The sequence below is a fragment of the Diabrotica virgifera genome, chromosome 3 (assembly GCF_917563875.1).
Source record: "Diabrotica virgifera virgifera chromosome 3, PGI_DIABVI_V3a".
In the NCBI taxonomy this organism is placed as follows: Eukaryota; Metazoa; Arthropoda; class Insecta; order Coleoptera; family Chrysomelidae; genus Diabrotica; species Diabrotica virgifera.
Genome location: NC_065445.1, coordinates 188851226 through 188867471, shown reverse-complemented (window position 1 = coordinate 188867471; position 16246 = coordinate 188851226). Strand labels below are relative to the sequence as shown.

Sequence of the window (16246 nt, the reverse complement as noted above, 5' to 3'; positions counted from 1 at the left end):
TAAGAGTTTAATCTCTGTTCGGAGAGTTTAAGTCTTTTATGTCGGACAAAATAAATGTGCCGTTTTCGTGGTGTGACCGTTCCAAATATTTAACCTGTTCCACAATTAAAACTGCCCCTGTTCCAGTGTTCCCATATATAAAAGTTTATCCGACTAGACACCCTTAAGCTATTAACAAATTTTCAGCTTGCTATTAATCAACTTTTTTTTCATACGCGGGATCCAGACCTATTAGTTTTTTCGTCGTTTTATATAGAGTTCCCATGTCGTTGTTTTTGCTGCTGTTTCTGCTTCTATTAACAGTTCTTCGTTATATTGTCTTTTGTCGTTTCTAGCACTTTTTTTAACTTCTTTATCTTTCTCTCTATATTCTCTCTTCATATTTCTCTATCTCTTAGATCATTTTTTAGCATTTTACAGCATTACTTAAGATTACATATTACTTAAGATAATTATTTTATTTATTCATAAAAATTAATAGTTTTAGATTAAAGATAATAGTTTATTTAAATATTATTAATAAAAAAAATTAAGTTTTATAGTTCTTCATGGTCATTTATCCAGTCTTCCTTAATCATCTCGGCAGCTTTTTGGCCTATCATCATGGAAGCTGCATGCGTATTACTACTAACTATCTTCGGCATTATGCTTGCATCAGCAACCCTTAGCCTTTTTATCCCGTGCACCCTCAATCTGGGATCGACTACAGAGGTTCCATCATCTTTGGGGCCCATACTGCAAGTACTGGTGGGATGGTATATGTGTGTGCTAAGATATCGTATGGAACATCTCCAGTAGTCGTCTGATCTAAATTCATACTTGTCGCAAGCAGGAAGATTCAATTTTGCTATTTGTGGATAAAACTTTTTCACAGGCGATGTTTCTATTAATTTTTCCAAGAATCTGCAATATATTAGAAGAATAAAAATAAAATAAAAATTCCATTTTTATTCAGTTGCAATGCGAAGGCAAAACAATCTTATTTTTCACTTAGAATACGGAGCGCAGTCCAGCCCTCTGAATCGACGATTTTCGACCCGTGTTGAAGTCTCATCGGAGAGAACGTAGGCCTGCTGCTCTATACTCTAAGTGACCAACACCGAGAGTTTATCCCCCACACCGCAACTGACGTGAATCGACTAGGTGACTAGCGTCATCTGGCAATTGAAAGATGAAGTAGTTTTCAATCCTAATAGCAATATTAATAATATTTAAAAATATTAAAATATTACTAAAAGATTTTTAAATTGAAAACTTATTGGTCCATTTTCTTCGTAACACCTCCAAGGCTTCTAAAATTTGCAAGCCAGATGGATGCTGAAGCGAAGAAGACAAGAGGGAATTCAAAAAACTTACAATTCACGACCCCGTCTGTTCAGCTGGTAAATTCCAACAGAAAATGGACCTAGTTACTCAAAGAAGTAACGACCAATATAAAAATAAAACAAAAATTCCATTTTTATTCAGTTGCAATGCGAAGACAAAACAATCTTATTTTTCACTTAGAATACGGAGCGCAGTCCAGCCCTCTGAATCGACGATTTTCGACTCTTGTTGGAGTCTCATCGGAGAAAACGTAGGCCTGCTACTCCATACTCTAAGAAGTGACCAACACCAAGAGTTTATCCCCCACACCGCAACTGACGTGAATGGACTAGGTGACTAGCGTCATCTGACTACTTCATCTTTTTTATTAGAAGAATAATTTTACACGTGGAAATAATCAAATAGTCTAAATAAAATAACGTTAAAATAAAATATGGTGGATCTGGGCAGCAATACTCAGACTGTGTCTGTATTTGTTATTTTTCTCTTATTTCCTTGTAGTAGAAGTAAGTTGACATTGTTAGAATTGAGAAATTATTGTTACTCGTTAGACTGTTTTCATCTCTTCAAATAATCGGTATTCGTTGTTAATCATGACTTACATTACGTAGATCTCGTTGTGCCATGAGATTGATAAACCGTAGCAGCTTAACCTTTTCCCCCTATCTTTTCGCCAGGAGAATGTGTATCCTTGACAAAAACACAGCCCCTTGCCCAGGTGGTATATATATACAGGAGATGTCTCAAAGATATCACAGAATCCATCTTCCACTGCTAGGAAAAATTATCAATGAAAGTCTTCAGCTGAAATATTGTCCTAAATCCTGGAAAATATCCAGCACAATCATGATGCCTAAATGAGGGAAAACTTCCCACTAACGCTAAATTCTATAGACCGATTTCACACTAATTACTTAGTCTAGGCGCCAGAGGGGTCACCGTGTCCTTTTCAATTCTGATGGACAAACTCAACGGTTCCTTATGGATTTTTGGCTGCTGATTAAGAATTGCGAGGGTGGATTTCGATCCGAGTGGTCAAAAAATTGTTATAAACAATTTAATTGTTTATAAATTGTTTATAAGGCTCTGGCTCATAAACTAAAAGAGATAAAAAAATGTTTTAAATCAAATTTGTTACTTAATAAAAAACGAAGAAAAAACGTTTACTAGACTTAATCCAACGATTAGAACTCAAGATATTGTAAAATTAGTGCACAATGCAAATTGCAGATTGCAAAATAAGTATTTTTCGAAGCTTTATCGATCGTAACTCGGCTTCTACGCAATCAAATGAGCCTTAGAAGGTCTCATTTTAAAGCTTAATTCATAGGCTTCCAAACAAAGTTTGTTAGATTACTTTGTCTTTATTATGTGTCTTTATATATAACGAATATTTTATTGTGCAACATACGAAGTACGAAAGTAAATTGCAAATTATATTGTTGTTTGTCGGAGTAATTATTAGAGCAAAATACTTTCGTACTTCTTATGTTGCACACTAAAATATTCGTTGTCGCGATAATCCAAAACAGACGTATATTCGTGGAATACACCATAGAACTCAAAAGCAACAATTTGAGCTTACGAAAATGTTCGTAAGTTTATTTTTGGCCAAGATGTCGACATTTTAATGGCGCGCTATGAGGCGCAAGAACGGGTCACAGCCAAGTAAGTATTTTTCGTCGCTTTATCGATCGTAACTTGGCTTCTACGCATTGAAATGAGCTTTTCATGGTCTCATTTTAAAGCTTAATTAATAGACTTCCAAACAAAGTTTGCAAGATATGCCACCAACATCAAACTCAATCCAATTGCATATAAAACGAGCATTTTATGTGGTGTACACACAATTAACGTGCCTCGAAGATACTGCAAAAGAACTTGATCCACTTGTATATGGATATCATATAGATAACGAAACTCGTGAAGTCCCAAAAAGTTTTAATTTTAATGCCTTCAAGATCAGATTTAGTACCACCATGTGTCTGTAAAAATTGCTTTAAGAACTTATGCAGATGTAAAAAAGCTGCGATTCCCTGTATATCTCGATGCAGATGTATGAAAGAAAATGTATGATAAAAATAGTAATAATAAATAATATCAACTTACTTTTTAGTTGTATTTCTGAAATATTAGTTTTTAATGTTTTTTTTTCTCATTTAGTACAAAAAATAGAAGACATATTAAATAGAATGAAGGGTGATACGAGGTACAGTATGATGATTTAATTATAAAAATTATATGATAAAATTTTATTATAACAAAAATGAAAAATGAAGATAACGTATTGTTATATTTCTATGTGATATGAAAATTAAAATTTGATAATTATAAACAGAATTCAATTTAATATAAAATATTTTCAATTTTCTCAACCACGGGCATATAAATTTAGAACAACCTGTATACAACAAATTGTTATATTTAATTTTAAGAAGTGATTAAATAAGACTCAAGTGAAATCGTTAATAGGTCATTATCGTTGTTCGCGGAAGGATCGATCATTAGCCGATGCTAAATAAGACTAAGTGGAAATAGAGAATAGGTCATTAAAATTTGTATATAGTAGAAAGTAATTTTAGAATGGGAATTAACTATTTTCTTTGAAATCCATTAAGCATATTTAGAAAGTTTAAAAATTGGTTTTGAGGAATATTACGAATGAGAGTTGGTGGTGGAAGATTGATTTATGAATTTGGAAGGGATATTTAGAAAGTAGGGGAATGAATGACAAAGTGAGAGCAGAATGTTTTGAGCTGTCGAGAAGTGAAGTCGAGTAGTAGACGGTAGTGTACGGAGAGTGAGAAAGCCGATGTAGTTCCGTGAGTGTGGAGTATCTATCGTGGAACGAGAAGTAGGCCAGGTCGAGAGTAAAAGAACCTCCTTGAGCCAAGAGTGTCCCGGTAGCTGATAGCAGTTTCGAGAAAGGTAGAACACAGCATCACGACAGACGCAGGAACGAGAGCTATACGAGCTAGTTTTTCAAAGGAGAACATTACTGGAAGCCAGGACGAGGTTTGATCGCAGCCAAGGATAGCAGGAAACGGGTCTTGTGTGAGGACATTTTCAGTTCACCAGGAAAAGGTCAGTCTCATTTGTTTGGACATGAATGTATGGGTTTTTCGTATTAAATTCCACATAAAAAATTGAATAACATAATCAATAATATCAGAAAAGCTTCATCAAACTTAAATAGAGTTGTTCCTAATAACTCCTAATAGTTAAATGTTAATAAAAACTTTCAATTGAAAACCAAAAGGAAATAAGATTCCCATTTGTAAATGTTATGTTTAAGAATAATAAGAAATAGCAAATATTAAGCATTGATTGCCTTTTAAATAAAATAAAAAATATTTTGATTATAATTGTAACCCATATGTGTATTTTTTTTACTCTTTTCTTTTCTATCCCGATTAGGAACCATTAAGAAATATTTAGAAGCCACGAAAGTAAGTAATTAATTTATAATTCGCCCTGAGATTGAAAACATATTGATATGTGATCTGGTTAATTAATTAGATTGGTATTAATACATTGATTAAATTAAGTGACATATAAGAATATTATCTCATATCAATAATCAAGATCACATCAACTGTCGTCCAACGTGGAAAGCATTGTAAAGTATTTCTAGTGGCAAATTTGAAGGATAGAAAGAGTAAAGCCGGTATTTGAAAATTTATATGCCTGTGGTAAAAAGTGAGATACTTACATTTGATAACATAAAATTTTAGATCTCTTTAGATACAAATTTTACATAACTGATTTAATATTTTATTTTTACGATATTTGCATTTGATATATTTATTGACAATTTATAATATTTGGGTGAGAAAAAGTCGTCTTGGTAACATACTAGTAAAATTTCATATTTGGCGGGGACAGTACTTCTTGAAAACAAATGTCTGTGACAAGAAGCCAAAGCAAGGACAACAAAAAACAAAAAGAACATTCAGACCAAGAAGATATTTTAGACAAGACAATCATGGCATCAGAACAGCAAGAATTATCAGGAATAGATAAACTATTACAACTGATGCAACTCCAGTCACAAAAAATGGATGAAGCAAAAAGGACAATGGATAAAAATCAGGAGGAAACAAAACTAGCAATGGATGAAGCAAAAAGGACAATGGATAAAAATCAGGAAGAAACATCAAAGAAAATGGATAAAGTGGATCAAAAAATGGAGGAAACACAACAAAAAATGGAACAGAAAATGGATAAAGTGGAGAAAAAAATGGATGACAATCAACAGGAAACAAAACAAGCGATAGAAGAGAACAATAAGAAAATAGAGGAACGCATAGAAAAGTATGAAATGAAAATTAAAGATCACATGCAAAAACAAGAAATGAGAATGAAGGACCACATGAAAGAACAAGAAATGAAAATTCAAAATAAAATGAAGGAGTTAACGAATTGCCAGAAAAAAGAAATGGAAAGTTTGGAAAACAAGTTTGAAAACGCTATTCAAGCAATCAGAGAAGAAATGGAAAGAAAGATTGCGGAAATCAATATTCAACAAAATGTAGGAGAAAGAAGAGAAATGGTTATACATAGCACAGATGACGTGAAGATAAGGTTTGGCGGGGATGTAAGAATATTACACCCAGTGCCGTTCATAAATAGCCTGAAAAAGAAAATACAGCACATCGGAAATTTCGAAACAGCAAAAGAAACTATCAGAAACCATCTAAAATATGAAGCAAGCCTATGGTTCGATTGCAAAGAAGAAGAATTTGACAGTTGGCAACAATTTGAACAAAAATTTTTGAATTATTTCTGGGGAAAAGTCCAACAATTGGAAATTAATAAGGAATTGCAAAATGGGAAATACAATGATAGGATGGGTATATCAGAAAGGACATATGCATTACAAATTTACTATAACGCAAAACATTTACAATATAATTACTCATCGGAACAATTAGTCGAACTGATTGCAAGACATTTCGAAGAAACGCTGGAAGACCATATCACATTGCAAAACTACAAAGACATAGAGAGTTTATGCCAATTCCTACAAATAAGAGAATCACGTTTAAGAGAAAGAAAATCAAGAAGGTCGCGAGAAGATTACAGGCCCCGAGAAACACAGGATTACAGAGATAGAAATCAAAATAGGAGGGACTATACAAGACGAGATTTTAATCCCAGAAGGGAAAACGAAAATAGAGACAACGGAAGAGGAAATTATGAACAAAGAAATAGGCAATGGAATGAGGACAGAAATCGAGAATACCAGAATAGAAACACCACACGCTCAAATCAAGAAAACAGAAATAATGGTAGACAAAATGAACAGGGATATCGAGAAAACCGAAACAGATCCGACAGACCAAGAGAAAATAGAAGAGAAGTAAATAATACCCAGACAAATGAATATGACGGAGAGAGACATTATGACGAAAATATAAACAACGATGAGCAACCGGCGTTTTTTCACGACGGCGCTCACTAAAAACCAAAAATCAAACAGGAATCTTTTGTAACCCCAAGGAGTTTATTAAATTGGCAGGAAACAACGAAAAGAAAAATGGAGTTAATTTAAAATTTGTGGATGGATTTATCAACGAGAAACCAATTAAAATTATGATAGACACTGGATCTGAAATAACATTGGTCAACAGAAAACTAATAGAAGAAGTTAACTTAACAAATTTAATTTACAAAATACCTAGGGTAAATTTAGTGGGCGCAAACAAACGGACATTGGCAACTATAAATGAAGGCATACGAGTAATAGTACGACTGGGTAAGAAGATGTATGCACTACAATGTGTAATAATGCCAAACATGTCACATGACATGATAGTAGGAGTTGACGAATTGGCAGAAAAACATGTAGTGATAGATTTTAAAAATAATACGATGAATCTAACAGAAGAAAAAGAAGAAGAACAGGACAAGGAACAGGAGAAACAAAATACGGACGAATCAGGTAAAGAACAAACAGTGGAAATGAATTTGGCAACGAAGCAAGGACAAAGAAGAAAAGGGAGAAAAAGTCAGAAAAAGACAAAAGAAAATGAAACCTGTGGCTCCTCAAAAGAAGAGTTGAGCCCAGAAGAAGAAAAATTGAGAGTATCAAAAGCAAAAGAAAACTGGGATTCCTCAAAAGAAGAGATGAGCTCAGGAGAAGAAGAAGTAAAGCTAACAAATGAAAGCGAAAAAGATATGATCGAAACAGTGGCATTTGAAGAGGAGGCATATGAAAACGAGGATGCAGAATACACGGTAAAAGTATGTGAAAAATCTGAGGAAAAAGACAGAAGATGGATATGGGAAAAAGGGAAAAACAACATAATAGCCGACACTCTAACACAGGATGAGGACACTGAAAAAAAGGAAACAATTACTCTACAGGTGGGACTAATTAGAGTAATACAAGAAGAAGGGGTATAAGACGTAGATTAAAGTAAGGAAATATACAGGGAGTTGGTTTTGCCTCGAGAAAATTTATTTAAAAATGCAGATAAATTTTATCGAATACAAGGCGGGGATTTGTTATATTTCTATGTGATATGAAAATTAAAATTTGATAATTATAAACAGAATTCAATTTAATATAAAATATTTTCAATTTTCTCAACCACGGGCATATAAATTTAGAACAACCTGTATACAACAAATTGTTATATTTAATTTTAAGAAGTGATTAAATAAGACTCAAGTGAAATCGTTAATAGGTCATTATCGTTGTTCGCGGAAGGATCGATCATTAGCCGATGCTAAATAAGACTAAGTGGAAATAGAGAATAGGTCATTAAAATTTGTATATAGTAGAAAGTAATTTTAGAATGGGAATTAACTATTTTCTTTGAAATCCATTAAGCATATTTAGAAAGTTTAAAAATTGGTTTTGAGGAATATTACGAATGAGAGTTGGTGGTGGAAGATTGATTTATGAATTTGGAAGGGATATTTAGAAAGTAGGGGAATGAATGACAAAGTGAGAGCAGAATGTTTTGAGCTGTCGAGAAGTGAAGTCGAGTAGTAGACGGTAGTGTACGGAGAGTGAGAAAGCCGATGTAGTTCCGTGAGTGTGGAGTATCTATCGTGGAACGAGAAGTAGGCCAGGTCGAGAGTAAAAGAACCTCCTTGAGCCAAGAGTGTCCCGGTAGCTGATAGCAGTTTCGAGAAAGGTAGAACACAGCATCACGACAGACGCAGGAACGAGAGCTATACGAGCTAGTTTTTCAAAGGAGAACATTACTGGAAGCCAGGACGAGGTTTGATCGCAGCCAAGGATAGCAGGAAACGGGTCTTGTGTGAGGACATTTTCAGTTCACCAGGAAAAGGTCAGTCTCATTTGTTTGGACATGAATGTATGGGTTTTTCGTATTAAATTCCACATAAAAAATTGAATAACATAATCAATAATATCAGAAAAGCTTCATCAAACTTAAATAGAGTTGTTCCTAATAACTCCTAATAGTTAAATGTTAATAAAAACTTTCAATTGAAAACCAAAAGGAAATAAGATTCCCATTTGTAAATGTTATGTTTAAGAATAATAAGAAATAGCAAATATTAAGCATTGATTGCCTTTTAAATAAAATAAAAAATATTTTGATTATAATTGTAACCCATATGTGTATTTTTTTTACTCTTCTTTTCTATCCCGATTAGGAACCATTAAGAAATATTTAGAAGCCACGAAAGTAAGTAATTAATTTATAATTCGCCCTGAGATTGAAAACATATTGATATGTGATCTGGTTAATTAATTAGATTAGTATTAATACATTGATTAAATTAAGTGACATATAAGAATATTATCTCATATCAATAATCAAGATCACATCAGTATATATACAATATATACATAGAAATTATAATTTGCATCGAGAAGTTAGCGCGTGAACCTTTACGCTGTGAGCCAATTTTGCGCCTCATAGCGCGCCATTAAAATATCGACATCTTGGCCAAAAATAAATTTACAAACATTTTCATAAGCTCAAATTGTTCCTTTTGAGTTCTTCTATCATTATTGTTAATTAAAATATAAATGTTTATAGCTCAAATTTGCTGGAAACCCTTATAAACAAATTAATGTACAATTTTTTAAAGAAAATTATAACTTCAAACGGGTATAACTTCAGAACAAATAAAGATAAAGTAATTTAGCAAACTTTGTTTGGAAGCCTATTAATTAAGCTTTAAAATGAGACCTTCTAAGGCTCATTTGATTGCGTAGAAGCTGAGTTACGATCGATAAAGCTTCGAAAAATACTTACTTTGCAATTTGCATTGTGCACTAATTTTACAATATCTTAAGTCTAATTGTTGGATTTAAGTTTAGTAAACGTTTTTTCCTTCGTTTTTTATTAAGGAACAAATTTTATTTGAAACATTTTTTTTATCTCTTTTAGTTTATGAGCCAGAGCTTATGAAAAAACATTTTTTTATCTCTTTTATAACCATTTTATAAACAATTTATAAACAACTAAATTGTTTATAACAATTTTTTGACCACTCGGATCGAAATCCACCCTCGAAATTCGTAATCAGCAGCCAAAAGTCCATAAGAAACCGTTGAGTTTGTCCATCAGAATTGAAAAGGACACGGTGACCTCTATTTGGCGCCTAGACTAACTCTAGCAAGATGTATGAGAGGATTCTCAAGGAAAGACTCATCGAACATCTAGAGATAGTTAAAATTAAAAAACAACTTATGTTTCAGTTCGGTTCAGAGGTGATGCACCATCCCCCTACGTGCGTTTCTGTCTCTCCAGACGTCTTCAGTGGGGCTACATGAACACCTCTGAATCGAAACGAAACGAAACCAAGCTGCTTAATTAAACAGAATGATCAAAATAGTTCTGCGTATCGGACGCTTGGTAGCGACATCTATTAAAGAGAAATCAGAAGTCTCAGATCTAAACAAATGTGAAACTTCTCGTCGAACCACTTTCTGGTAACATCCTTAATATCTGCCTTTTACCATTTATAAGGCAAGAGACGACGAATAAAGAAGACGAAAGGGACTCTGAAATATGCAGTCACGTTCCTTTTATTCGTCTAGGAAAAATTTCAACGAAAGTTGATTCCTTGTACTCAAAATATGAGTACAATGAAAAATTAAAAAACATTAGCAATTAAAAAGCGAATTGAAACATAAGCTCTTTTTTCATTTTTCATTTTACGCATATTTTGAGTACAAAAAATCAACTTTCGTTGGAGTTTTTCCTAGACGAATAGACGCAGTATGACTGCATATTGTAGAATCTCTTTCGTCTTCTCCTTGCCTTATAAATGACAAAAGACACAGATTAAGGATGTTACCAAAAAGTGGTTCCTCGAGAAGTTTCAGTTTTATTGTTTAGATCTGGGACTTCTCCTTTCTCTTCTCTTTTAGAGATAGATTACACCATTCCAAGTATCCAATTTAGATTCAGAGCTACCCAGTCCACACATAACGCATTGCTAGAAGCAGCAACCTTCACTTCTTAGGCAAATAATGAGCACGACAGGCAAGCCATTGACATATTTTTAGATATCCAAAAACACTCGATCAAGTCGGGCAGGCTAGTTTGATTGAAAAACTAAACCAAGCCTTAGTCCCAATTTCTTTCCTGAGAATAATTCGCTCCTATGTTTCTGCTTGGACTATCTGTGTAAAAGTCACAGATAGGCTATCCACACCATTAACTCTTCTAATGTGCATTTCACGTTAAGAATAAAACATTGCGGAGATAACCCCATGCATTTCTTATGGGCGATGAAAGCGCACCGATACCACGCTGTACTGACTAGAATGAATCGTATATCGGCAGTCGAGTATCCACCAGTGCGCGAGAGGATTGGCAATACTGATCTCCGTAAGCGTAATGTTCTATTCTTAACGTGAAATAAATCATAGCAAGAGTCCCACGGGGCTCAATACTCGGTGACTATTCAATTTACAGTGTATAACAATGACCTTTCACTTGCCAACATAGCCTCCGAAAGTATCCTCTTATATGCTGACAACACGGCCCTACTCTCCGCAGGACCTCCAGATGGCAACTTCAGAGGCCCTCGAAAAGGCCCAAGCACAGCTTGACTTTTTCATATCCAAATGTTTAAGTATAACAGCTAACATGCTACCCTTTCATTAGTTTAGTGTGTCAGCTATCTCTTGCAACTTTACCTTGCTGTTTTCCGTAATAATTTTCAGAATTTTTTCGATATTTTTGGGAATAACTGCATCATTTGGCCTTCCATAGTGCTCAGCATCATTGTTGTTGGTGCGACCGCGTTTGAATTCAGCAAACCATCGTTTAACTGTTGTAACCGAGGAACGAGAGTCTCAGTAACTCTTTTAGAGTCATTGCTCAAATTTGGAGTGTACTGTTTCCCATCAAATAATAGTGACAAATCAACACACGAAATTACTTTGAATCCATTGTTCATAAAAATCACAAAAGTAGGGTCACTTAAAACAGTGTAACTGGGTAAATGATAATACTAATTACATGAAGGGGCATCGCACACATCTTATGGGAAATATAATGTCACTCAAATGAAATGAAATTTACATGAATAGATTGATCTTGAAATTACACTAATTTCGTATCATTGCGCCAATTCTGTATTTTGAATGATAATAACGTAAATTGATAAAAATAAATCTGAAATCAAATGGGAATGTACGTGTGTCAATGAAAGAGAAAAGGTTTTGTAATTCGCTTACTCCATAAATTTTTCTGATGGATTAAGGCAGAGACTTACTCTTATCTTATCCTATTATTATTGATAATAAAGTAGCTAGGTATAATTTGGTCAGTTGTACTGCCTCTAATCGGCTTAAGCTAATGGAGGGTAGGCTGTTTTCAGTAGCCGCTAGACTAATATTATTTATGAATGACAGTTTTATGAACATCAAAAATGCAATTTCGGTACACCTTAATTATACAGTGGTGTTAAAAGGTCCTGCATCACCTTACCAAATACGGGGTCTGTCGTCGATTTTTCCTTGTTCAGCATACTTCTTAATTACTCTAATTACTGTAGATTGATTACAGTTTACTGCGGATGCTATTTCGCGACTAGATTTGTCGTTTTTATGGTGAAAAATAATTTCAAAGCGCTTTTCGTTCGATAATTTAGTTTGTTTGGTCTGGGATGACATTTTGACCTTTTTATCAAAAATCAAAGAGCGAATAAATGTGTTAGGGTAACTACAGTGTTTATATAGTCAAAATATGTGGCAAATTTGTCATTAAGATTCAATTTAATAGTACTTTAACGACTTAATAATCACCTCATAATTTTCTCGGATTATGGGAAATTCCTTCAATCAGATTATTTTAATCTTTTCTGTAGAATTTTGAGCTAGTAAGTAAAAAACATTAGTAAGTTACCGATAATAATAATTACAAGCACAAACTTAAAATAAATTAGCGAAAATATACAAAAAACTTGTGTTAAACCTCAAAAACTATAAGGCGCTTAGGTGATGCAGGTGCGGGAGCACGCCAAATAGAATTCTATTTTAGTGACGACACGTTGCCTATCAACCGTCGATTCTCCCATTATGAAATTCTATTTTGTGACGTCAGCAAAATAGAATTCTATTTGGCGTGCTCTGGGCCCAGGACTTTTTAACACCACTGTAATTAATGTCGTAATTAAGCCAAATTCAGAGTTGGCGCAATGGTATTAAGTGATTGAAATTTCGAGACCAATCTATTCATGTAAATTTTATTTCATTTGAGGGACATTATTATTTTCCATAAGATGTGTGCGATGTCCTTTTGCAGCTTTAGTAATTTAGTAGCTGTTACAATGTCAAAATATCAAATAGAAAATTCATTCGAGTCTCCATCTCATGGTTAGTCCCGGGACTTATTGACCGACATGTTAGAAGTATGTTTTTGTGCGTTTGTCCAAAAACATACCAGAAGAGTCTAACTACCAACTAAAAATCTTTCAACAAATAGAATAATATTCTATGTTTTTACTAGGTGGTACTTACCGTATTGCTTCCAACATAATGTTAAGATCCTCATCATTTTTATCAGATAGCAATCCATTAAAAATAAGTGGGTGGTGTTGAGGATTTTTGTCTTTCAAAAGAACTCTTCCAGTTGATTTTGGATTAAGTAACGTTGGAAAAATCACCAATAAATTACTAGATTTTAAATATTTTAATTTGCTTTTAAGCACTTCGTCATTTACTCCCATCGCCTTGGAAAAAATGGTTGGCAACATTAAGTTATCATGTTGGCTAAAAAATCCGTGGTGATACTGCATGTTAGGAAATTCGGAATCATTTTTTGTGTTAACGAAAGCCCAATAGTGGAATGTACCAACTGTAGACATATATCCAGTCTGGTGCATGAAGTACTTATATAGTTCATCAAGCATTTTTTCAGTTTTGTGTTCGGGTAAAATTGAGTCTGAAGATAGAGCGATATCGAACCCTATGTGTATTAAATGGTCTTGAAGGTTCTCTCCAACTGGTAGTTCTTTTATTAAATTAATCCCTACTTGTTCCAGATTCTTCCTTGGGCCTATACCTGATAGCATAAGCAGTTGAGGGGAATTTATAGCACCAGCTGACACAATAACCTCTTTGGTTGTTTGAACTGTTAATGTTTTTCCTTGTATTCTTACTACTACTCCACTTGCTATCTTTGTTACTGGATCTATTACAATTTTTTCCACAAATGAGTGAGTCGCTACATATAAGTTTTTTCTATCTTTATACTTTCCCAAAAAGACTTTAGCTGTATTTTGTCTTTGTCCATTCTGAATGCACACATTACCAGTTACAGCTCCGATTGGATCTTCTGGGTTGTAGTGTTCTTGAGATTTATATCCCAATAGTTCATGTGCTTCATTTAAAGCATTTATGATTGGTTCTCCTAAAAAGATAATTTTATTTAAAAAATTAATTTAGAACGTAAACCAATAGACCAGGGCGCATCTGTAAAAATATTAGCACATTTGGACGTTGAGAGGTGACTCAAATTTTTTTGCAGAAATTGCTTGAAAATAACTCAAATAATAATATTTGAGTTATCCTCCCTCTCAAAAAGGTCCGGAACATTGTTTAAATAATCAAAATGTCAAAAAATGAAGGAAACATTCAATTTTTTTCTTCGTTTTTTGATTATAACTTTAAAAATATTCATTTTAGACAAAAGTTGTGCTGACATAAAAGTTGCAAAATTAAATTTTCTATAATATAGAATTGTCTAAAGATTTAAAAAATAGTCACCCTTGTTGCAAAATAGCAATAATTGCGAAAAAACCATACAAAAACAAGTATTCGCATTTTACGTATTTCAACCATTTATGCTACACCTAGGACCTTCATATTTTACCCAGAAAAACTTTATGATACAGTAAAATAATACTGTAAATTTAGTTAAGATCGGTTTAATAGATTTTGCACAATAAATTTTGCAATCCAGCTTTCGCAAAGGAAATTCATTTTTTCAAAATGTTACAGGACTGAAAATAAAGCAGATAGTAAGTTAAACATTTTTTTGCTTATAGAAGTGTACTGTACCCTTCATTTGCAATTCTCAAAACTAAAATCGATTAACTACCACGGCGTCAGGAATTTTTTTAAATAAACATTAATTATTGGTGCTACGCGCACGACAGCGGATAGTTTGCTCTGATTGGGCATTCCAATGACCTTTGATAATGATTGATATATTTTAATTTTTATTAAATTTCGATATAAATAAATAAATTTGTTTATTGCAAAATAAAAACACATACTTTTCCTTTGAAATAACACTTTTTTAGCAAAAACTTTCTTTGTTCATATATTTTAACTTAGAGAATAAAAGTTTATTATTTTTAAACATATGCAATTGTTTAAACAATATTTCACAAACAATAATAAAATTAGTTTGATTTTTGTGGAATTAAAATATTAAAATACAACAAAATATAGAGTAAAAAAATAATATATTAGATAAATATTGGAATAAATTTTGGTGGAAATCAACTTGTGTGAGTCGGACACCGCTGTCCTGCGCGTAGCACCAAAAATTAATGTTTATTTAAAAAAAAAATGACGCCTTGGTAGTTAACCGATTTTAATTTTGCAAATTGCAAATGAAAGGCACAGTATTCTTCTATTTGCAAAAAAGATTAACTTGCTATCTGCTTTATTTTCAGTCCTGCAACATTTTGAAAAAATTAATTTTTTTTGCGAAAGCTGGATTGCAAAATTTATTTTGCAAAATCTGTTAAACCGATCGTAACTAAATTTACAGTATTATTTTATCATATCACAAAGTTTTTCTGAGTGAAATATGAAGGTCCTAAGTTTAGCAGAAACAGAAACATCTGAAGAAATGGAAATAAAAAGAGGAGTCAGGCAAGGCTGCATACTATCACCTCTATTATTTAACGCTTATTCTGAAGAGGTAATGCGAGAAACTCTGGAAGATGAAACAGTCGGCATAAGAGTAAATGGAGTCTTAGTTAACAACATCAGATATGCAGATGATACAGTAATAATAGCCGATAATTTACAAGACCTGCAAATACTCATGAGTAAAATAGTAAGGTGTAGTAGGGAGTACGGACTCTCTCTCAATATCAAAAAGACAAAGTTTATGAAAATTAGTAAAAACAACCATAATACTAACGAAATCTTGATAGTAGAGGGCCAGCAGATCGAAAGAGTAAAAAAGTACACTTACCTAGGGACACTTATAACCGAAAATAATGACTACACTGCAGAAATCAAAGTCAGAATCGAGAAAGCACGTTCTAATTTTATGAAAATGAAAAAGGTCCTATGTAGTAAAGATTTAACATTAGCTCTTAAAGTACGCCTAACAAAATGCTACGTATATAGTGTACTATACTATGGACTGGAATCATGGACGTTAAATGTAGAGACAATGAGACGACTTGACGCCTTTGAAATGTGGACGTATAGAAGAATTATGAGGGTTTC

The 16246-nt window shown here is 33.3% G+C and overlaps 1 protein-coding gene across 1 annotated transcript in view; it reads right to left on the bottom strand.

The window, feature by feature from the left end:
• Positions 1-481: 481 nt before the first annotated feature.
• LOC114329242 (uncharacterized) overlaps positions 482-16246 on the bottom strand; it is a 112009-nt gene continuing 96244 nt past the window's right edge. The window contains exons 8-9 of the mRNA XM_050647634.1: positions 13292-14183; positions 482-903 (exon numbers count right to left, since the gene is read on the bottom strand). Of these exons, the coding sequence (XP_050503591.1) occupies positions 537-903; positions 13292-14183 (1259 nt within the window). The 3' untranslated portion in view covers positions 482-536. The remainder of the gene's footprint in view (positions 904-13291; positions 14184-16246) is intronic.